Source organism: Cupressus sempervirens, chromosome 11 (genome assembly GCF_028749045.1).
Source record: "Cupressus sempervirens isolate cs-2001-9-10 chromosome 11, ASM2874904v1, whole genome shotgun sequence".
NCBI lineage: Eukaryota > Viridiplantae > Streptophyta > Pinopsida > Cupressales > Cupressaceae > Cupressus > Cupressus sempervirens.
This window is the reverse complement of record NC_143128.1, coordinates 818,400,318-818,423,942: the sequence shown is the minus strand read 5'-3', so window position 1 is coordinate 818,423,942 and position 23,625 is coordinate 818,400,318. Positions and strand designations below refer to the sequence as shown.

Genomic DNA, 23,625 nt, shown 5'->3' with positions numbered 1-23,625 from the left:
AAGTTTGAATCTCCTCAATTAACACTGAGGGGAGAATTGTTGGACTAACTACCATCCTTCCCCTTTAGGATTCATGACATGGCTTAAATACCTCATGTGTTCTATAAATATAATGGTTGTATTGGGCATTAACAAGTCAATCTTTTGGTGCAATGACAACTCTATCTTGTAATAGAAACATCTAAGGAGAAGGATCTAGATCTCACTTTATATAGGTAGTTGATTGGTTCGCTTATGTACTTGGTCAATAGTAGGCCAGATATTGTATTTGTAGTGAACTCTCTTAGTTAGTTCATGGTTGAACAAAAGATAGGATATTGGACAGTAGCCAAGCATGCGTTGTGTTACTTGCATGGTACAACTGAGTATGGGATTAGATATGTTCAAGGTGAAGGTATCAAATTGATGGGCTATACTAATGCAGATTGGGCAGGAAGTATAATGGACAAAAGGAGCAATTCAAGGTGTTGTTTCAACTTGGGATCAGGAGTTGTATCTTGGTTTAGCAGGAAGCAAAAATATGTGGCTTTGAGTTCAGTAAAAGCATAATACATAGCAGCTAGCATGGAAATAATCAGAATGTTAAGGATACTACTATGATACACTGCAATAATCAGAGTTGCATCAAGTTGTCTGAGAATCTAGTATTTCATGATAAGTCTAAACATATAGACATCTGATATCACTTTATCAGAGATTGTGTACAATGGGGGGTTGTTCAACTACAATACATACCTATAGAGGAGCAGGCAACAAACATTCTGACTAAGGCATTGGGGAAGGAAAAATTCATCTTTTCCAAAGATAAGTTAGGTATCATGCAGAATAACTTCCTCACTAAGAGGAAGGTTTAGTTTTGGTAGCTTGGACAACTGTTTGTCCATATGTAGTTAATTAGAAAATAATTATTTTACTAACAAATTGGTTAGAGTTAGGACAAATATTTGTTAATTAATTGACCACTTTAAGAACAACTAGAAACCAACTCGGTTAGGGTTGTTAAGTTGTTTTTAATCTCAATCATCGATTTTGAATCAATCTTGATCATTGGTTTTCCAATAGGAGTAGTATAAAAGGGGGTCAAGGGGCATTTGGAGAACAAGAAGTTTGCAAAAGCATTTGCAGTGTTATACAAATGAGTTTGCAATGATAGCAAATAGTCTTGCAATGTTAGCAAGGGCATAGTGATAATGTTGAGGATAACAGTGAAGGAATATTAGCAAGAGAAATTAGAAGGTTGTCTTAGTTCTACTAGTGAGAGGCAAGGAATTTTGTATCTCTTGATTTTCTAAATTTAATGTAATTTTTCATCTGTAGAACTGATTTTTCCTTAGGGGTTTTTCTAGGGACAATTTGTCCAAAAATATTGTGTTCTTTGTGTTGTGAATTTCTTTCTGTATTTTATTGGTGAGGTTGCAATTGTGTTATTTTGCGATATTAGTTGGGAATTTATTTTCGACAGTTCAATAATCATTTAAGATAGGAGGTTAATAATCATTGACTACAATAGGAATTTGCATACCTTTTGAATTGAAGACTTCCAATTCAATACTAAATATCGTGAAAGAATTGAAATCCATATATGAGCATTCATTCAATGTTGTTCTAATTTTCATCATCTAACCGAATTCCTCTCTCGCATCAACTGCATATTTATGACCTCAAATGCAATGTTCTCTCCTTCCATATAGCAATCAGGCCACAAAATAAGCCATTGGCATCTACTAACTTCCTCTTCTAAGGTCATCTTTAGCTCTTGTCTCTCGTGGAGAATATATTTCCATATGGATGCAATATAGAGAAGAGTAGGATCACTAGAATGCCACTTTCTATATTGATCAGGGAAGTCAAGCTCCATGAGGTGTCCCATAATAGATGTCATGACCATATGACAACGCTAATTGTTTATCATGTATTTGAATTTGAATTTTTTTTGTAATGCGAGCAATTGTTGTGAGACAAAATTTGTACCACTGATGACTTCTTCAACACCATGTCTCCACTCCCAAAAACATAAATGTTTCTCCTTCCAAATAGACCTCCCTCCATTCTTTTCAATTAAATTGCTCCCCCCACCCTCAAAAAACCTCTCTCTCTCTCCCCTTTTTAGAACATTACCTTCCTCCTGTGTAGTTCCCTATTTAATGTTTCTTCTTTTCAAAACCAAAAAGGAAATGTGTCTCCTCAATGAAATTCTTCAAATAACACTTCCTCCTAAAAAATACTTGCATTTCTCCCCTTTTCCCCCATATATGCAACTAACAAAGATGGTTCGTAATTATTTTTTATTGGAATAAGAATCTAAGAATTACAAAGCATTTAAAACATTAACGATACAGTATAAAACAACATCGTTACAGCATAATCACTAGAATATGCTCATGACATCAGACTTGACCAATACTACAGTAATGCTAGATAAACATGAATCAGCCAACAAAGTAGAATGATATGGTGCTATGCTCATGACATCAAACTTGACCATCACTACATCAATACTGGATAAATATGAGTCATGCAACAATGCAATATGATATGGTGCTCTCCAAATCACGATCAACCAATGAGCTAGAACTCCCATCTTGCTGAGTCGTCTCTACACATGTTGCAAAGTTGAGTCTAAAAATGGATGGGGAGGCTATCTTGATTCTATTTTGTAGAAGCTCATGGAGTTTTTCAAAGTGTACATTAGTTGCACTATCCTGAATAGAGGAGACAAGCCAAGTTGTTAAAGTTAACAAATTAGAACATATAATTTGCATTTCTATTTCTAATGGAAGAAAGAAGTGGGAAAAGGTAGCTTGACATCAAATCTTCCAAATATTTTTAATAATAATCAGCCTACAAGAGTTAGCAATCATGTTATAAGCGAGTGAGGATCCAAGAAGAGCATATTCCATGACCAAGTGGAATTGAACAACACAGGTATGGAGATTTTAAGGGCATCCCACAACAACCTAACATGAGAGCAAAGCCAAAAATAGTGGATTAATGATTCATCTTTACCACAAAAGGGACAGTGTGGCTACTAAATGAGGAATTTAAGACAAGAGCCCACTAGAAGCTTGGTGTGGAGAAGCTTCCAGGTAGTAAATTGTGATTGAGCATCAGCTTTTGTTTTTCAGATTTGAAGACTAAGCTTGTTCTAATGAGACTGACTTCGTTTACATTTCCAAATAGTGTTAAGACAATGAGAAATGGCCAAGTTAGGTAGAATCTTCCTATACAAAACTTTGAGAGGGAAAGCATGAATACTAGTACCGTTAGGCCACCTCTAGTCCTTTAGGAAACTAGAGCAATTGCTAGAAGAAAGAAGATAAAGAGATAAGGAGGAACTAGTGTCTGGAGTTCTGTTACACCCACCTTGTTAGTATTGCTTAGATTAAAACATTGTTTGAGTTGATGCCATGATTTCTAAGAGAAGTTTGTCGAGTCCCAAAGGTCTTTGAATACCTGGATGCCTTTCTTAAAGAGGCATTTAGCTTTGAATCTGGGTATCCTTGCCATAGGGCTACCATTGTGTTGAATTAATCTATTCCACCAAATTGAAGATGTGGAAAAACTAGATCTCTGGCTGAAAGATTGATCATACCAAGATACTTACTTGAAACAAGCTACCAAGCCTTCCAAATATAATTAAGAGGATTTGAGCCATGAAGTTTAAAGAATGGGGCAAGGAGAAGCTTATCATTTCAATGAATTGTGCTCCAGGACTTACCAGCAATGGTTGTTTGAATTCTATATTTGATTAGACTCTTCCAAGGAGCAGTCCCATCCAAGGATCTATTGATCCATTTCGCTAATGAGAAAATCCCTTGAGTGTAAGGGTCTATGACATCCAACCCTCCCTTATCCTTTGGAAGGATACAATGAGAACATGATGTAGCAGACATACCTTTTTTATTACCCCATTTGGACCAAATAAAATTTCAAATGAGCTAAGTCATTTGATTATAACAAGCCTTAGATGGTAACCAACATGAAGATATATAAACATCATGGCTAGCTGAGAGAATATTATTAGCCACTTGAATATGACTAGCCATGGATAAATAGCAGTTTGACCAAGTCAATAGTTTAGATTTGAATTTACATAAGAACCATCTCCACATATCTTTCAATGAAACTCCAATTCCAAAGGGGATACCAAGATGTCTGGTAATAATTGGGTTCATAATTGATAGTCTCCCACCATCCATTTTCCACCATCTATCCATTTATTTTGGACTTACACTTAGCGAATAGCAATTAAATTACTTTAAGGTCTATTCATTTCACCATTATTTAAGATTAAAAATTATAAAATTTCAAAAGAGATAATAATTAAATCTTCTCATTTAATCATTTATGCTATACATACGGATAACATATATATAAAAAAATGTTTAATCCATCTAGGTAATTAAAATTTAAAGCAAATGATTTGAATTAAGACATAAAACAAACTAAGTGTGTGCACGACTACACCATACAATTTTTGAACCAAGCCTGCCAAAGAGCTAAACTCCTCTACCTCAACCACCCTTCCGCTTTCAATACTTGCACACTCACAAACTCGCACGAGCCATGACAGATGGGCAGAGGCACAGGAAAAACACCAAACACAATGTGCTATAGCACAATAAAAATATATTATATTTCATTCATGATGATTTCAAATGAATACATAGTGCCTTTTAATAGGAAAATGTACAATATTCTAGAGAGATCTAACATTAGCTGACAAGACAAAATATCTACATATTTCTAAAAAATACTATAGCCGACTCAACCTAAACCTAAACCTAAAAATCTAGAAACATATAATGATAGATGACTAGTTCTTAGTAGAAATTACTATTTCTAACACTTCCCCCTAATTTCTACTATCAAATTTTGTCACATACAAATTCCAATGTGTCATGTAATCTTCATATTTGTCAATGCATGAGTAGTGTCTTCCAAGGTTGTGACCTTTAATTTCTACAAACATTTTGTTAGTAATTGGCTACCAACATTTTCCTCTTTTCATAGGATCTACTAATAATCTTGATAATCTTGCCTCATCTGTCACAAATTTCGGTGATAGGGTTTACTAATAACCTTTTGCCTCTTTGATGCCTTGCTCTAATCGGTTTCCCAATGCTGCTACATTTCTTCTTATACTTGAACATTTGTACCTGAATAAACCTCTGATCATTCCTACAAATCTTTGTCAATTTGATCCATAGCTCCATCTACAATCTATTTTGAAGCAACCTGCCATAAAATATTTATTGCACTCTTTATTCCAACATGTCTTATCACAATGATTTTTTAAGCCACAAACATTACAAGGATGTATATCCCAACATCTATCCTTTGTATGCCCTTTCCTGTTACAATGTGAACATTGCACAATCTTTATGCTTTCAATTGATTCTCTTGAACCTTTATTCATCTTTTGACTACCTGCATCATATCCAAGATCTACATATTTTGGCTTGACTATAGTCTCAATCAGATTCCTTAATCTCTGTTCATCCTTTCCTAAACTTTTACCTTTGAAAATCATTCTTTCCATAATCTTCAAACCAATATGTTTATAGCTAGAAGTTCTATCAATACAATTTTCATGTTCATCATTACACTCCTTTTTGCAAATAACTTCAGCAAAATCACATTTCTCAATCCCAAAATCACTCAAATCATTTGTGTCACAAGATACATTACATACAAAAGGTTTCACATTCAAACATTCTTTCTCTTGTTTCAAAGTAGACAATTCCTTCTTTAACATACTATTTTCCTCTTCCAATTTCTTCACATCTTATTCTAAAACTTTGTTCTTTTTCTCAGCATCATCAAAAAAATTTAACTTTTCTTCTAATTCTTTATTTTTCTCTCTAAGTTTTAATGTTCCTTTCACCTGCAAATTATGTACTTCTTTCACAAATTTTAGCTTATCCTCTAGCTCTTCAATTGCCTCTATATGGACACTAATTTCATTTAACAATTTAGACTTTTCTTCTCCTATTTCATTTCTTATTTTTCCAATTCCTTTTGCAAAATATCTTTTTCACACAATAATCTTGCATTTTCTTTCTTCACCATCACTAATTCTTCTTCTAACTTATTTATCTTCTCTTTTTGAACTCTACCAACTTTTCCCATTGAAATCAACAATTTAACACACTTTACTCTATCTTTTAGAAAATTCTAAATACCTTTTTACTTCAAGAATTAAATCTTCAAACAGCTTGAAACAAACCTTTAGATAGCTAGACTCCTCACAATATTCTTCTAATGTTATAATTTCTCAAATGTAATTAAATAATTATAAGAATTCACGCCATACCTTTTTTGCCGACTTGCCCTATTTCCTGCTCAACACTTCCTGTGCAGTCTTCTTCAAAACAATTATCTTTCTCATAACACAAACAATCATCCACCATTTAGCAGCACCAACACACGACTTGCTCTTTTATCATAATCTGAAATTCTGTCCAATCTTCTATCCAACTAGGCACTGATACCAATCTGATGGATGGGCAGAGGCACAGGAAAATACAAATCACCAAAGACAATGTGCTAGGACACAATAAAAATATATTATATTTCATTCACAGTGATTTCAAATGAATACATAGTGCCTTTTTATAGGCAAGTGTACAATATTCTAGAAAGATCTAACATTAGCCGATAAGACAAAATATCTACATATTTCAAGAAAATACTATAATCGACTCAACCTAAACCTAAACCTAATACTCTAGAAACATCTAAAGACGGATGATTAATTCTTAGTAGAAATTACTATTTCTAACAAGTCAAAGCATCAATATTGTCAACATAGTGCTAAATAAAATAACATTTTTAATACGATATCGCTTATCAAAATTCAAAACATTATTTACATTTAAATAATATGAGTTTTAAACATTCATCATACATCATAAGATATAACATGAAAATACAACCCAGAATATTAACCATCATGTCACAACATCATAAGATCAACATATAATGACTAGTATAATGACAATTAAATTAAATTTCCCATCTAATAACATTGACAATAAAAACCTAATCAGAGTCTGTAAGGATTCGACTCAAGTCAAGTCATACATAGTCAATCAACACTCAAAATTGAACAAGGTCTCATCATGTAGTTGGAATGCATATTGACCAAGATTATATCAACTGTACTTTTAAGTTGAACACATATAAACTTAGTTTCTAGCTCACACAAATTGATGCAAAGATAAATTCTCCAGTTGAAGTCAACCAATCCTAATTGACTAAGTCAAAAAGTGTAGACGACCTCCTACCAAATAGGAGTCACACAAGGTGGTTCATGACAGGTACTATTAACCTTTGTTGGATGTGTCCCCTCTCCATTTGTCATTCACAGTTTTGTTGTTCATTGGAGTAGCCGCTAGTCCATATTCATGGAGGACCAAACATTTCATTATTTTAGTAACTTGTTTCTCTATTGCAAATAGTAGATTAATATTAGTTTGGAATATACATATTATTTAGAATTCATTAAATAAACCAAGGAGCAATCTTACAAAACCTAAATAGTTAAATCATCAACTAGTCATGCCATGCACATTTACATGTCATTATGAATGAACTATTGAAAAAAAAAACTTTTAGGGGTTAGAGTATTATTGCCATCTAAGGTTAAATGTGCAAAATATTTTATCAACTATAGAAGAAGTTTATGAGTGACAAATTATGGGGGTCAAATGTACATTGAGTATAATTATTGATTCTTGCATTCATGCTTCATTTTTATTGGTATAAAAACTTAGTAAGAATGCTTTGGGGAATAGCCTCTTCAATCTAGTTGAGGTTAAAGTTTAGAGGAGACTATCTAATATTATCAGTTGATCTTTAGCCCTCGTGATCTTGTTTACAAACCATATTTTATCTTCTTGACAATAAATCCTTTGTCTGAAAGGTAAGAAGTTTTTATAATTGTCAAGCAACAATTTTTAGAATTAACAAATAGATTATTTTTATTTTTATTAGATGAATGATCAAAGATAATAGAAAATCTACCACTAAATATGCACACTATTTATAATAGATCATTATTAAAAAACAACTAACTAATTTCTTATCCTTTATTGAAACTGATTATAAAGCATTACAATACTACTTATAAAATTTCTTGACTAAGACATATTCTTGGAAGAAAAAAGAAAATGAAAACTCACGATCAGGGTTTAATCAAATTGACAAAAAAACCAGCATATCATACCACAAGATAAACACAAATTACAATACAGGTAATATATTTTATTAAATTTTTTAGATAAAGTTTAGTTTGTATAGTATAGAGATAGCTAGGAGTACAAGAAAATTCAGTATATCGGCAATCTGCTTCCTTCCAATAACTGTGAGCTGCCATTGCATTGACAAAGACAGCGTAGCTTCATAACCAAGACGGTATATTTTCTAGTATCAAACTAAATAAGGGAAATGCCATTGGTATGACCAACAGAGTAGCCCACTTGAAGGGATACTAATCAGATTGGAGTCCTCTAAGGCTAGCCCAATTTAGATATGCTATCCATTTCCTTTTCCTTGACATCATGCTTACGCTCCACTCTACTTTCTCTTTCATTATCTATGGTTATTTATCCACTCTACTTGCAACCCAATTTGAAAAACCTTCAACAAGGGTTCTGCCTTACAAACCATTCATTCTCATAAGAGACATGTTTGTGTGAACCACTACTTATGAAACATAGGTCAATGAGTTTGACTCAAAAGACTCCACAATTGTATATCCTAATAGCAATATCACAATTGGAGTTAGAGTTAGGATTTGGTTGAGTAAGCTAGATTTTTTATCTAGACTAAGTTTAGGGTTGGGTTGGGATTATATGAGGGTTAGTATTAAAAGTATAGGAATAGAATTAAGTATGAGAGTTAGGGGTTAGGATAAGGTTGTGGTCATATTTAAGGTTGTAAGTAGAACTAAATTTAATAAATTAATTAAAAGAGAAATCAAGTAAAAAGTACATAAAATTATTTAATAATTCAATAAACTTGCATGGAAAAGACAAAAAGAAAGATAAAGAAAAGTTAATTTAGAGTGGAAGTCTAGTGAGCAAGGAGCTCTTGTGGGTGAACTCACAATTAGTGCCCCAATTTTAGGAGAGAACTCCATATTACAATTTGGGGGTTCATTTTCGAAGGATCACAAATTTTGGAGAAGGAAGGAATTTTTGGAAAGGAGAAGGTTTTGAGAGGAGGAATTTCTCTACAATTTTCTTGGGCATAGCGATTAGCATCAGTGTCCAAGTAGATGCTTGTGATTATTCATACAGATTATTTCTGTCATTTCTTTCCTGTCTTCATCATGTCTGTTGAATGACTATCTAAATATCTCTTGTGATGGGTGCCTTCAATTCTGTGAATTTCTATCATGCATGTTAATTCCTCTATATACGTAGAGGTTGAAAATTCTTAGAAAACCTCATCCATTAATTTTTCAAATTAGATATTAGGCACACAAATGTCATCGCACAAATCACACTAGAGTTACCCTGGGAATCTCTCAGGAACCCAACCCCCTAGTGATCCCTATGCGGCCACTAGTATCCTCTCGTATTGACAAGGCATACTATGGATGTAAGGTCGCAACCAAGTGTTCTCTCTACTCCCATCCTAGTCTGTACTAGCACTCGAGGCATGGGCGAGAACATACAAAGACTCTTATTAGGTTCATTTTATTCCCATTTAGTGTAGTGTTTTCACTTATTAAGCAACTTACAATGGGTTACCCTGGGAACCACTTAGGGCCTTGGCCCCCATTGCAAGCCACTTTCCAACATTACATGTAGATTAACTACCCCTTTCCCTCTAAGGCGTTCCGATAAATAACATTTCGAAGTAGTTATTCAGTTATGATAACCACCCCTTGGAAGAAAATATAGTTAATTAAAAGAATACAAGTCTTCTCTTGCCATTAAAGTAGTGTGGAACTAGACTTCCATACCTACATAGCATTAAGAACATTCTAAAACATGCCAGACCAAAGTATTCTCAAGGTGCACTAAGACAAATCATGTAATGATTTTCAAAGGTACATATCTCAGACCTTGTAAGGGGTATAAAGAACCCTAAAGTGTAAAAGGTCATCTTTGGAAGAACATAAGTGTGTATCTTAGTTTTAGGATATTCCACTTGGTGACCTAATCTCAATTGGTACCAAACAATACATTTTTACTTAGTTGAAGGTGCTTAATGGTGCATCTTTCAAACCGTTCATCATAAGACCAAACTGTTAGCTCTATTTGGTTGGATAAACATTAGGGGAAATCTCATTTCACTCATGTTGCATCAAGAATGTTCTAGAGCATACCATACCAAAGTGTTTCCAAGGTGCACCAAGCCAAATTGGGTAGAAATTTTTGGTTAATGATGGGTCAAATTTGTCAAATAGGTCAAAGAAGGTGGAATGAGAATTTGATTAATGGAAATTGGATTATTTTAATCAATTTTGATATGTTTGTAAGGACATCCAAATTGTTTTGTGTCAAAATGACAAAGTTGCACACTTGTTGTGCAACTATTCAGTATTAGAAGGTTAATTGCAAACCCACAACCAAAAGTAGGTTAGAATAGTTAACTAAAAATAGTTTAATTTATCATTAAATGACATTATTTAAAGAAACATTAATGTCACCATATGAAATGAAATCATTGAAGAAATTTTGTAAGAATAATTTTTACACATTCTTGCTAAAAAGTATTTTTTAACATCTAGGTATTGAAATAAATTACATATTTGAAAAGTAAGCTTTGAGTATTACATTTCTTAGCACTATTTTTTTTTGAGATTCAGTTTCCTCAATTGAAAATTTGAAAAATAAAGAAAACACATCCACTTTTTGTCCAAATGTAGGATCAACTTTTCGCAACCACCTAGTTTTTGTGGTGGTGAACTTAGATGTCACGCTGAAACCAAATTTTGTGTCTCTATTCTTGTACATTTGGTTATTCAACTATGATTAAATAGGTATATTTTGTAATATCATGTTAATCTAATAATACAAAGGTCCTTACATCTAATGGATATTCTTCCATATTATTTGCAACACTCTAGACACACTTGTAAGATTTCTTTAATTAATTTTAGATGTTAATAATGGGGAAAATATGGCTATATTACAAAAGGGTGTTCCTCACGTAATCTATTCTTTTCTCTCATCTCAAGTTTCTCACATACAAAGTAGGTTCCTAAAAACTAAGATTTATAAATATCAATTAGTTTTGCACGCAAACAATTAGTTATCGAGCCCTTTTTTTTGATAATGTGTAGATAGCTCCAAGAAATAAAAGCTATTACTAATTCAAGAAGGTATTGATGTAATAAATTCTACAAAATGTGTGAAAGGTTTGTAAAGTAATTTTTCTATAATGCAACATCTTCATGAAAACTCAAAGTTAAGATAATCTATAGTTGCAACTATGGATTTTTTTCACCACATTGGCTGGTGTATTTTCAATACAGGGTAGATGAAGAGTGAGGCTTCTAATGTGTTGCAATAAAATTGCAATCATCTTTCCTTTCTTTCATATTGGTTATTGTAGTTTTGAAATAGATTAAGTTTGTATGTCTTGAAGAATATAACATTTTATTTATATGTAAATTTATGCATGGTATTATTAACCTTTGTTGGATGTGTCCCCTCCCCATTTGTTATTCACAATTTTGTTATTCATTGGAGTAGCTGCTAGTCCATATTCATGGAGGACCAAACATTTCATTATTTTAGTACATTGTGTCTCTATTACAAATAGTAGATTAATATTAGTTTGGAATATACATATTATTCAGAATTCATTAAATAAACTAGGGAACAATCTTACAAAACCTAAATAGTTAAATCATCAACTAGTCATGCCATTCACATTTACATGTCATTATGAATGAACTATTGAACAAAAAGACTTTTAGGAGTTAGAATACCATTGCCATCTAAGGTTACATGTGCAAAATATATTATCAACTATAGAAGAAGTTTTATGAGTGACAAATTATGGGGGTCAAATGTACATTGAGTATATTTATTGATTCTTGCAATCATGCTTCATTTTTATTGGTATAAAAACTTAGTAAGAATACCTTGGGGAATACCCTCTTCAATCTAGTTGAGGTTAAAGTTTAGAGGAGACTATCTAATATTATCAACTGGTCTTTAGCCCTCCTAATTTTGTTCATAAACCATATTTTATCTTCTTGATAATAAATCCTTTGTAAGAAATTTTTATGATTGTGAAGCAACAATTTTTAAAATTAACAAATATATTATTTTTATTTTATTAGATGAGTGATAAAAAATAATAGAAAATCTACCACTATGCACAATATTTATAATATTTATAATGAATCATTATTAAAAACAACTAACTAATTCCTTATCCTCTATTGAAACTGATTATAAAGCATTACAATACCTACTTATAAACCGATTATAAAGCATTACAATACCCACTTATAAAATTTTCTCCGAAAAAAAAAAAAAAACTTACGATCAGGGTTTAATCAAATTGACAAACAAACCAGCATATCATACCCCAAGACAAACACAGATTCCAATGCAAGTAATATATATTTTTTAAAATATCATACCACAAGATAAACACAAATTCCAATGCAAGTAATATGTTTTTAAAAAACTTTAGATAAAGTTTAGTTTGTACAGTATAGAGATAGCTAGAGTCCAAGAAAATTCAGTATATCGGCAATCTGCTTCCTTCCAATAACTGTGAGCCGCCATTGCATTGACAAAGACGCCGTAGCTTCAGAACCAAGATGGTGGATTTGCTAGTATCAAACTAAATAAGGGAAATGCCATTGGTATGACCAACAGAGCAGCCCACTTGAAGGGATACTAATGAGATTGGAGTCCTCCGAGGCTAGCCCAATTCAGATATGCTATCCATTTCCTTTTCCTTGACATCACGCTTACCCTCCACCCTGCTTTCTCTTTCATTATCTTCCCTTTCAACAACATAACTGGCAAATGATCTTAGAACCTTTCCAGGAGATCCCCCCCTACATTTATTACGACGACGAGTGAATTGACAAATCATGCGAGAGAAAAATATAAACAGAGCTGCAAAGCACACAAGCCCTGTGAAAAAGAAGATGCCCCAGAAACTTTCCAGGCCAAATTGATCTGCTTGGCCTGCACCAGACTGACTGCATGAATCACTTGTCAGCCATTCATCGTGAATTCTTTGAAGATCCCCATTTTCTGAAAGGGACAGGATTGCTGTGGACATGTCAACTGCAAGTTCAGAGTCCTTTGGAAAAACCTATTCAACATCAGCACAGATCCTAAATGGTTAAATTTCGTTACAGAAGAAAAATGAAAACAGTTGACATAGATCATAGCAGAGCTACTTACAAATCCCCACCCACTTCTAGTAAATTCACTGCCTACCATTGTAAATGCACACTGTGTAGCTAGAAATGATTCAACGTAAGGAAGCTCGTCTACAACCGCTGCCACACCACCTTTTTTGGGCCACAGAGACATTGCTTCAGCATAACTATCTTGATCCTCTAAAGGCACTAATCTATTTTTATCTATGTGAAACTCTGCTGATATATACTCTGCAACAAAGGATCCTGCTTGATATCCTATTGGATAATTGGTCGCTGCCAAGCCATCAATATCTTGAATTGTTGTTGAAAGCTTCTCCATTGTGAGGATTGATGTTAAACTTGCTGTGTAACTTGAAGTAATTATTAGAACAACAAAAAGCCATATGATTAGTACTGCACGTGCAAGGCCGCTCACAGTATTTTCTCCTGCACAAACCGCAAGGTCATAATATTGGGTATTTACAAGATGAAAAGTATCGTGACATTATAGTGACAAAAACCTTTCCAATAACACAAATCAGGTGAATCTTGAGTGCCTTCACTACATCTTTGCTAATGTTTAACTAGTTTAAGATAAATAATATGAAAGCATAAACCAGTTACCAACCCAATATATTTCCAACACTCTAAAATAGATTGTAAAAGGCAGAGTACTCACTATGGGCAAAGAACATCGTAGAGAATGCGAACCTGCCAAAACTAACCTCTGTAAGGCACTTCATCTTACATGTCTGAAAAATACACTTCTCATATGCAACGAAAACATTATCGTGTCCTCTGTAGTTAAGAGACTAATAAATAAATGATTTAACATTTGAATATGTGGATTTACTTGATATTCTCAGAAATGCTCTACTCGAGTTCTGTTATTGCGAACATTTTTACTTGAATCAATTCAAAATCCACAAAATTAATTGCGTATTTCAAATGACACAAACTACATCAAATTCTAATCGACCACCTCAGAATTCCAAATTTACTTTCAGTTCAAAGGCAGCAATCTGAAATGAGCAATGTTTGATTAATTCACATAAAATTGAATTGCACACTTACAAGAAAAGAACTTACCAGAGCACATTCACCAGTTGGTCCTTCGGCTGCCCTTGAAAATCAGGGTTTGATCTACGCTCCAGAACCCACACAACAGTTCCAATGAAAATAAAAAAGCCACCGGTTGTGCACCACATCTGTAGTGTAAACGGACGCAAGAAAGCCCATGCACTGGAACTCGTTGTTTTAACAGGTACCACCACGACTAAGCCAGATTCTACATAAGGCTGCGTAAAGTCCACAATCTTCGTTCTTTTTTCCACAATTGAAACATCTCCAACAACTGCGTCATAATTCTGCAAGGGTCCATCTATAAATAGCTGAACTGAAGTAGAGTGCATATATTTACACTGAGATCATATGACTAACTCTTCAATGTTGTGCAAGAATACTGATGTGGAAATGATATCAACAGCAGGGAAATAGACTTAGGGACAAGAATGGAAATGATTCTAAATTTATGGTAGATACCAACCTCTAGGACAACCTGCTCCACGAGATCGTCATAGCTAGGTGTAGCATTCCCTGTTCCAAAGATTGCAAATTTGTGTGGAATGGCATAAGGAAGCAAGTTCACCGCAGCCAAAAACACATCAATGCAATATCCTGTTGGTATTTGGCTATCATTTTCTATGGAAATAAATTGTTTAAAACCTTTTTTTCTGGGCACACCAATCACAAGTTCCCTGCCATTGTCTGGAAATGCCCAGCCCCGTGGCACCTGTTTGCTTCCACCAGGCCATATTACATCGGGAAGTTTTGGCCTTTCATGAGTCTTATTTTGGCTGGTGATAGCTGAATATTCCGGGGGTTTAACTGAGAGGCCAGTGTTATTTGACCAGTAACCGATGCTGCGAAATCCTGTACCAGCAATATTAATAATTTCAAAAGCAGAGCCTATCAGATCCCTGTTTTCATCTAGTTGCACAGGACCCGAAACGCCAGTGAAATTAGTCTTTAGTATTATCTTCCGCAACTTTGCTCCTCCTGGGAAGACCTTCAAAGCTGCTAGTTCTGAATTGCTTCCACTCTTGTCTGATAGTATGCTATGTTCCGCAAAAGAGAAATTTCCTCCCTGATTCAGAAAGGAGTTGATAGAATGGGCGAGCATGAGTACAGTGTCATAAGCATACAGCCCAAACACATTCAAAGAGACATCTACTGTGTTAGCTTTTTGTAAACTTTTCCACTCTCCTTTAAATTCTTTGAGTTGTTCTGAATTTGGAATTCGCCGTCGCAGGCCAAGCACCCCTTCAAGTAAGCTAATTTCATCTGTTGCAAGTCCAGTTGAATCCAGAACAGAGGATAGCCAATCCGTGACTATCCAAACATATCCATCGCTCAACAGCCCCTTTTCCTTAGCTTTAGAGAAAAGATTAAGACCAACATCTGAATTCATATGGACTACAAAAACCCGTGCCTCTACTAAACTCATTTTCGCTAATACGTTACCCATCTCACTCTTGCTGATATCAGGAAGCATAGGTGCCTTACTCGTAATTCTAGCTCCCACATTTACCAGCGCATCCTCTAATGCGGAAACCCCATTTCTGCCATAGTCATCATCTGCATACACTGCTATAACTTCTCTCCAGCCATAATAACCCACTACAGCAGCAATTGCAGACATTTGAAAGGCATCATTGTGAGCAATCCTGATAAAATTTGGGTACTCGGACGATGTAAGAGTGGGATCAGTAGCTGCAAAGGACAAAACTGGTATTTGGATTTCCTTTGTCAAATGCGAAACAATGTGAGCAAGCACAGATGATTGTGGACCTATTATCGCCACGACATCTTTCTTCAACAATTCCAAAGCTGAACAAAGAAAAACAACTGGGGTGAAAACATCAGAAAATATAATGTTCAATTATACAAGTTCTCTAGGGTGCACATCATTCGGTTACATGACATGTTAAGTTTTATTTGGAACCTCAAACTACGCCACACATCACAGGCTTCCAGAGCTCCATTAATGAAATAATCGAGAATTTAATGAAAACTAGTTAAAACAAACGCGATGGTCAAAGATTAATTTGAACTATCTTCTTGTGCGCGCTTGATATTGAAAATCTGTTACGGATTCAAGCAATTGCTAGGGTTCGGAGTCCTCATTAATCATTGTTTTCAGTAAGTATTGAAAGAGCATGGAATATCCAATACTCCTGTCTCCTTGCCGAAGTCTAGGTCTGTGGATTCCTTGAACCCGTGTCTGACAACGTTATTTGCCGACAACTAAGAAAGTTGAATGAATTGTGTTATTTAATTGTAGTTTTTTTCCGGCAAATTAAGCCCTGATTGAGAAACAGGGATCCAGTTTGCAATTTTGGCGCCTATTGTAAAGGCAATTATAAAACAAATACATCAGAGATCTTGCCTAGCAAAACAATGTTGGCTAGCATGTAATCATCCCACAGTGGAAGCAAAAGCGCTGACCACTCGAACAATCACCAAATCTGCTATACTTCAGCGAGAATAAGTCCCTGTGAACCTCAAATATTTTTTAAATAACGTAAACCCTAAATAAAGCTGACATTAAAAGCCTAACCCTGTAAATTTGAATTTGCTGACCTGCTGGTGTGCCTATGAAAGCTCACAACTAGAGTCCGTCATACTAAGCCCCAGGTTTGTCCCACCAAGCACCCAATACCAATTCCATGGCTGTCTTAGCCACTCTTCCATTTGCAGAAGTAAATGCAAAAATAGCCCCAATATTTACGAGCAAAGGCCTCGCATTCCAAACAGGCTTTTGCATTTTTCACCAGCAACTGGGGCATTAGTATTAATGCCATCCAGAGAGAGAATACTAGAAAAAACTGGCAGTACGGCAAGCTCCACACGTTGAATTACCCCTGTTTAGCGCATAACCTTTCGCAACCATTCTTGGAACAGAGCAACAAAAAGCACATAAATGAACTTATATCCCGTTGAAATTCAATCGTGGACGGAAATATGTGGATTGGAGACTGGATTTTCTACCTCAGGAGATCAATTAGGACAACATTTCCTACAGCATAATGGGATACGGACCGGTAGAGAAACAACTAAAGAACAAGCCGTAAAGATCTCTTCCAGTAAGGATACCAAATCTTGTACTTGCAGCTACCAGAAAACAAAAGGTGCACACTGTTGGACATTAATAACCTCAAAATCTGTAGATCTGAATCGGATTCTAAAATATACTCGACTTCTGCGAGCAAAATTTATTGAAAGGAGCTAAATTTTGGATGAAAAAATCCAGTGTGAGGATTTAGAATTTTGGTTGCCGCCAACTGGAGAAATTTGAAAACAACGGCCTGTGCTTAATAGCTCAGAAAGCAGATGATTGGCATTTTGTTGCAGACAATTGGAGGAAGCGCACAAAATATTTGAACTTAAAATAATTTGACACTCTTATTTATTTACAATAAATATAAAATATTTAAACTAATAAATTATTTTTAAACTAAACAAATTTGACAATCAACATGTTTGATAGAACCTAAGAAAGACATTGAAATAAACATAAAATATTTAAACTAATAATTATTTTTAAACTAAACAAATTTGACAATCAATATTTTTGATAGAATCTTGAAAAAGACATTGAAATAAACAATCTATTATCATATAATAATTGTATGATAGGTAGGGGTGGCCATGAAGGCCCCTTTCAAACCAAAAGTATAAATATAGTTATTATGTTTTTAGTATTATATAAACAATCTTATATAAATAAATTATCTATAAATATTTATATGAATATATATTTGGTTGCATTATATAGATTTATGTAAAAATACAATGAAAATATAATTTTAGTTTATATTTATATTATATTTTTAGATTTCTTTACATTATAGATGAGAAGAGATGATTAGTGGATAGTGTTGATGGTAAGAGGTCAAAGTCAAGATTAATCATTATTATGTGTTGTCATTAAGGTCAAGTAGATTCGAACTCAAGACCTCTCAAATAAGAGGCTCACAATTTATCATTGTGTTGTAGCCTCTTGCCTTTGTAGGCATGTCATTCTTGATCCTTACCATTGCTCACATTTAAGTGACAATTTTCGTTGATTATTTATGAATAATTTATTGGGAAATAGGGGAAGAGATCCGATAGTCACCAAAGCTAACTTCGCACACCTCAAACTCCTAATCCATACGTCAAAATTTACCAATTTGTTTGGTGAACCTTTGTAGATGATTGAAGAGCTTAAAGCTAAGGTTTAGACGTTTTCACATTTACAAATTTCTCTTTAGAAGTCGTAGAATGCGAAGTGGTCGAAAAGATCCACTTCAAACCGTTCTCTCAGAATCCGTTATGTTCAACCCCAATAGTCGCTCACCAAAAAAAATTGTACTTTTTGTAGAAATGGACCAATCAACAACCAAGAAAGCTAAAAAATGATCAACTATTAGTACACCTATGATCGGTTATTAGTACATGTGTTATTGGCTATTAATACACATGTCATTTTTTGAGGCTTTTTAAAAGTAATAATTGAGGGCGCCTATAATGATATTATATGGTCATTGGACTCCTCAACGACTAGTGGATCTCTTCCCCTACACAAAGTTTTCCCAATCTTTAATAGTTTTGAAAGCAACGACTTATACACTAAACATAGAACCATCTCTAGCCAATTCTTTTAGATAAATCAATCAATAGAAAGCTGCCTCAAAATCACTAATAACCGTTCGCACTTATGGACAAATATCAAACTCTAAATACACGTTAACGAATGTCTAATAGTGGTGCATAGATGAACCAGTCATGAATCAAAAGAACTATTTTTTTAATAAAAGGAATGATGGACTATTGATAGATAAATGATCAACTCTTAGTACATAAATCTCTTGATATATGCGAAATAAAGTGAACAATTATGATTAGAAAGCAGCTATGACAATATAAGTGAACAGTTATCTCCCATACTGATAATTGAGTATAAGCATAAAGTAATTTGCTGACCTCCTGCTGTGCCTATGAAAGCACTGCAATTAGAGTCCACCACGTTAAGCTGCAGCTTTGTCTCACCAAGGAGACTACTGTTGTCGTTCACATCCTTCACTGCCAAGTCAATGGCTGCCTTAGCCACTCTTCCATTTGTAGAATTGAATGCAAAAAGAACACCAACGTTTACCACCGAAGGCCTCTCAGCAGCAAAAGAGCCAATATTATTCCACACACACAATATCAATAAGAGGAGCACACCCACATAACTCCCCATCCTCCTCCTCCTCGTCTTCTTCTTCTTCAATCACCCATGTTTAGATCAGGTAAGAGGTTGAACAAATCAGGTAAGAGGTTGAACAAGCATTTAAAGATCACAATATCAATGAAATTCTTCATCCAGATATTGTGCATCGTGTTCATCTGCCAACTTGTTTTGAGAGCGCCCTCCATTGCATTGGGGAATTCGTCTACTTTTGTTTCCATATTAAAAAGACATCTCCATTGCATTTGTGCTTTTTTCCAATATGGCCGCTTGATTCATTGGATTCAGATAAAATATATCCTCTAATTCAAGGTAAGCGGAGGCTGCTAGGTCAAAATGAGCTGTAATGATCGTTTAGCTAATATACTAGAGAGTGACAATAATTTATAGTGTGGCATAGTAGACATGAATAGACAATAAGATCTAACTTAACTATTACATTGGATATAGTCCATATAAAAAATGGCTGATAATTATTTATAATATCACATAGTAAATATAAATCAATTATAAGATATAGTTTAACTAATATATAAGAGAGTGCATACAAAAAAAGAATGATAATAATTTTAGTATGGCATAGTAGACATAAATGATAAGTTCTAGCTTTGGAGACTACACGTTAAAAAGGAGTGATATTAATTTATAATCTGACATAGTAAACATAAATCAATTATATAATGTAGCTTTGCTAATATATTGGAGAGTACATCTCAAAAAATAATGATAATAATTTATAAAATGACATAGGAAACATAGATCAATTAGAATAACCATTTTTTTGTCCATAGTACACATTGGGAAAAAAATTAGTATAACATAGTAGACATAATTCAATAATAGTAAGATATAGCTTAAGGAATATATTGGAGGGTACGTGCACGCGTCAAAAAAGAGTGATAATAATCTAGATAATATGGCATAGCAAACATAAATCAATAGTTAAGTTCCTCGTCATAAACTTTTACATGGATCCTTCATCGATGTATCTTCTTTAAATTATGTCTACGATTATCAACTAATTAGGGTTGGGGTTAGTGTCAAGGTGGAGACTAGGGCTAGGGTTAAGATTTAAAGTTAAAATTAGAGTTATATAAGTAGGAATATTTTTCACAAGTCAAATTGTGATATTGCTATCAAAATTAAATTGTGTAGTTTTATGAGTCAAACTCATTGACCCATGTTTCATGAGTAGTGGTTCACACAAATTCATCTCTCATGCGAATGAATGGAGCACTTAGCACTCATTGCATCTAGGTGACATTCAAAGGGGTGAAGCATTAGGACTTCTTGGGAGGTCACTCATCTTAGTACTACTCCATCTTGAGCGCACTTAACTATGAAGTTTCGTCCATGGTTATTTATCCACTTTACTTGCAACCCAATTTACAAAACCTTCAACAAGTGTTGTGCCTTACAAACCATTCATTCTCATGAGAGATGTGTTTGTGTGAACCACTACTCATGAAACATGGGTCAATGAGTTTGACTCAAAAGACTCCACAATTGTATATCCTGATATAGAAATATCGCAATTGGAGTTAGAGTTAGGATTTGGTTGAGTAAGCTAGATTATTTTATCTAGACTAAGCTTAGGGTTGGGTTGGGATTATATGAGGGTTAGTATTAAAGGTATAGGAATAGAATTAAGTATGAGAGTTAAGGGTTAAAATAAGGTTGTGGTCATATTTAGGGTTGTAAGTAGAACCATAACATTAATTACATTCCAACCTTAATATAAAACAAATTTATAGTTTTATAGTTCTAACTGTAAGAATTTGCCTAAGGGCAAAATTCACCCAGGAACTAAGAACTCAAACATAAGCATAACTATAGACCAGGAAGAGACAGTATGGTCAAAATGATGATATATTCAATATTCCATGTTTAGAGTACATTGGGAGTGCCTGTATATAAAGGCCTCTGAGATACATCTAGAATGCCACATAATCAACATCATGATAAGTCATAAAACCAAGCACATGTCCACCAAATATGGGTTATCCTCCATTAAGCACAGAAGTAAGTGTGGTGATGAGAGGATAAGCCTACAAGGGTGTGACATGCAAATCAGTGTTGTAGACACCATGTGCTAAAATAGAGTTGCATACTTCTGTGTTGTCAACATAACAACTCATAAATGTGCACAAACTCCTATGTGTCTCACAAAATAAAATAATAGAATAATGCAAAATAATAAAATAATGCATTAGCCTAAGTAAACTTAAGTGCAACTTAGGGGAATGCCCTTAAGCTTAAGAAAACTAGGATGAAGATGCATGATGGGTCCTAGCTACTAGGCCATGTTAGGTACCCATATACATAATGAGATGCAATCTCTCATAAAGCGGAGAAAGAGGGAAAACCTCATGGGAAAAACCCTCCCCCAAAAAGAGAGATAAATAGGGATGCATGGATGGATGGAGTAATCAAGACCCCCCCATTATGACATACATCTAGTATATACATAAGTGAAGAAGGACAAGAACTAGACCTCATAAGAGGAAAACGTCCCCCCGATAAGAAAAAAGAGGAAGAGAGACAAGGTAGTCCCCCCCCCCCCCCCCCCCCCCCCCCCCAAAATGAAGACTGCTTGCCAATGAAAGCTTCTCTGACATGAAGAAGCTAGTCCAAGAGTTTTGAATGAAGTTCCTCCTCATAAGAAGAAAAAACCACAAAAGTACAATCCTAAAGATGTATGTTGGCCCTAAAACCTACTCAAGTATCCCTGTGCTGATGTTGATGTTTGCCCCTTCCAACTGTGCTGAAATGAACAAATGCAGATCTGGCAAGGATGTCTGTTGAACCTGTTCCACTGAACCATCTATCTCCTCAACTGACAAAGAGACCTCCTCCAATTGCTATACATAAGTATCCACAATCACTCCAACCTATAAGGATTGATCATGTAGAGAATGTGCATGAGGGTTAGAGTGAGCCCTCACAACAACTGTAGAAGGATCACCTTCATCAAAGAGAAGATGTAAGTCCTCAAGACTATCTCCCAAGTCAACTGGAGCTAGAGCTGGAAGATGAGATGTACCATACTGTGATGGACCTTTCACTATGGCAATATAAGCATGTGGACTAGACTGATGGGTTGACCTCTCACTGCAACTGTCGATAGAACCCCACGTGTCTAAACCTGTTGAAGCACTATCGCTGGTGTCACTATTAGTTTCCACTGTGTATGATGTGCAAAGAGGATTAGAGGATAAGTTGGGTGAACTTTCCTCAAAGTGAACATCTTTCTCCACAAAAATCTCATGTGTCTCTAGATCCATAAGTCTATAAGCTTTAGCATTGTCTTCATATCCGATGAAGGTACAAGGCCTAGGTGTCGGTGCCTTGCAACCCCTAGAAGATAGGCTTTCCCATGTGGGACAACCGAAGACTCTAAGGTGACTCACAACTAGTTTTCTGCCACACCATGCCTCAAAAGGAGTCTTACCATCTAAGGCATTATGAGGAGACCTGTTAAGTATGTGAGTAGCACTGCTAATGGCTTTAACTTCAAGTGTAGGATCAAGAGACTTGGCCTTTATCATGCAACTTGCCATGGATTTGAGAGTCCTAATCCTGAGTGCTACAAAATCTGTCTTGTATGGACTAAATATTGGTGGGTTTTGAAGATCAATCCCCTCAATTTTGCAAAAGTCCCTAAGTCTTTGTCATGTCCCCTTTTCAACTAATTAAAAATAATAATCTTTGCTAAGGCAGGCAGGCCCAAAAAGGTGAATTTTTGGAAAAAGGGGATAATCTTTGGAAGCTAATGGACTAATAAATGAAGATTATTATTAAAATATGTTTTATTAACCCCTCTTGGATGTGAGTTAGGGTTATGCCCTCTTTTAAGGGGTTTGGAGGCATTTTGGGCTGATTCCAGAACTTGATTTTTGCTCATTTCTTTGTTATTCTTTAGAGGTTGCCAAACCTGTGGAGAAGGAGACCCAAGAACGGGAGTTTGCACGTTTCCAGGGAGACCCAAGAACAG

At 34.8% G+C, this 23,625-nt stretch overlaps 1 protein-coding gene across 1 annotated transcript; it reads right to left on the bottom strand.

The window, feature by feature from the left end:
• Window positions 1-12,633: 12,633 nt before the first annotated feature.
• LOC149532061 (glutamate receptor 3.3-like) lies at window positions 12,634-19,643 on the bottom strand. The gene is made up of 7 exons (XM_089808420.1): window positions 19,385-19,643; window positions 17,148-17,280; window positions 14,904-16,284; window positions 14,447-14,724; window positions 14,037-14,068; window positions 13,398-13,804; window positions 12,634-13,305 (listed from the first exon to the last, which is right to left on the bottom strand). The coding sequence occupies exons 1-7, from the start codon at window positions 19,641-19,643 to the stop codon at window positions 12,904-12,906; spliced, it is 2,892 nt and encodes a 963-aa protein (XP_089664546.1). The 3' UTR covers window positions 12,634-12,903.
• Between the last annotated feature and the right edge of the window lie 3,982 nt (window positions 19,644-23,625).

Coding starts and splice junctions, on each gene's coding strand:
- LOC149532061 (XM_089808420.1), bottom strand. CDS start 19,643: ATGGGGAGTTATGTGGGTGTGCTCCTCTTATTGATATTGTGTGTGTGG. Junction 14,069..14,446: donor CAACTGGTGAATGTGCTCTG/GTAAGTTCTTTT, acceptor TAGTTTTGGCAG/GTTCGCATTCTCTACGATGT. Junction 13,805..14,036: donor TACGATGTTCTTTGCCCATA/GTGAGTACTCTG, acceptor CGGTTTGTGCAG/GAGAAAATACTGTGAGCGGC.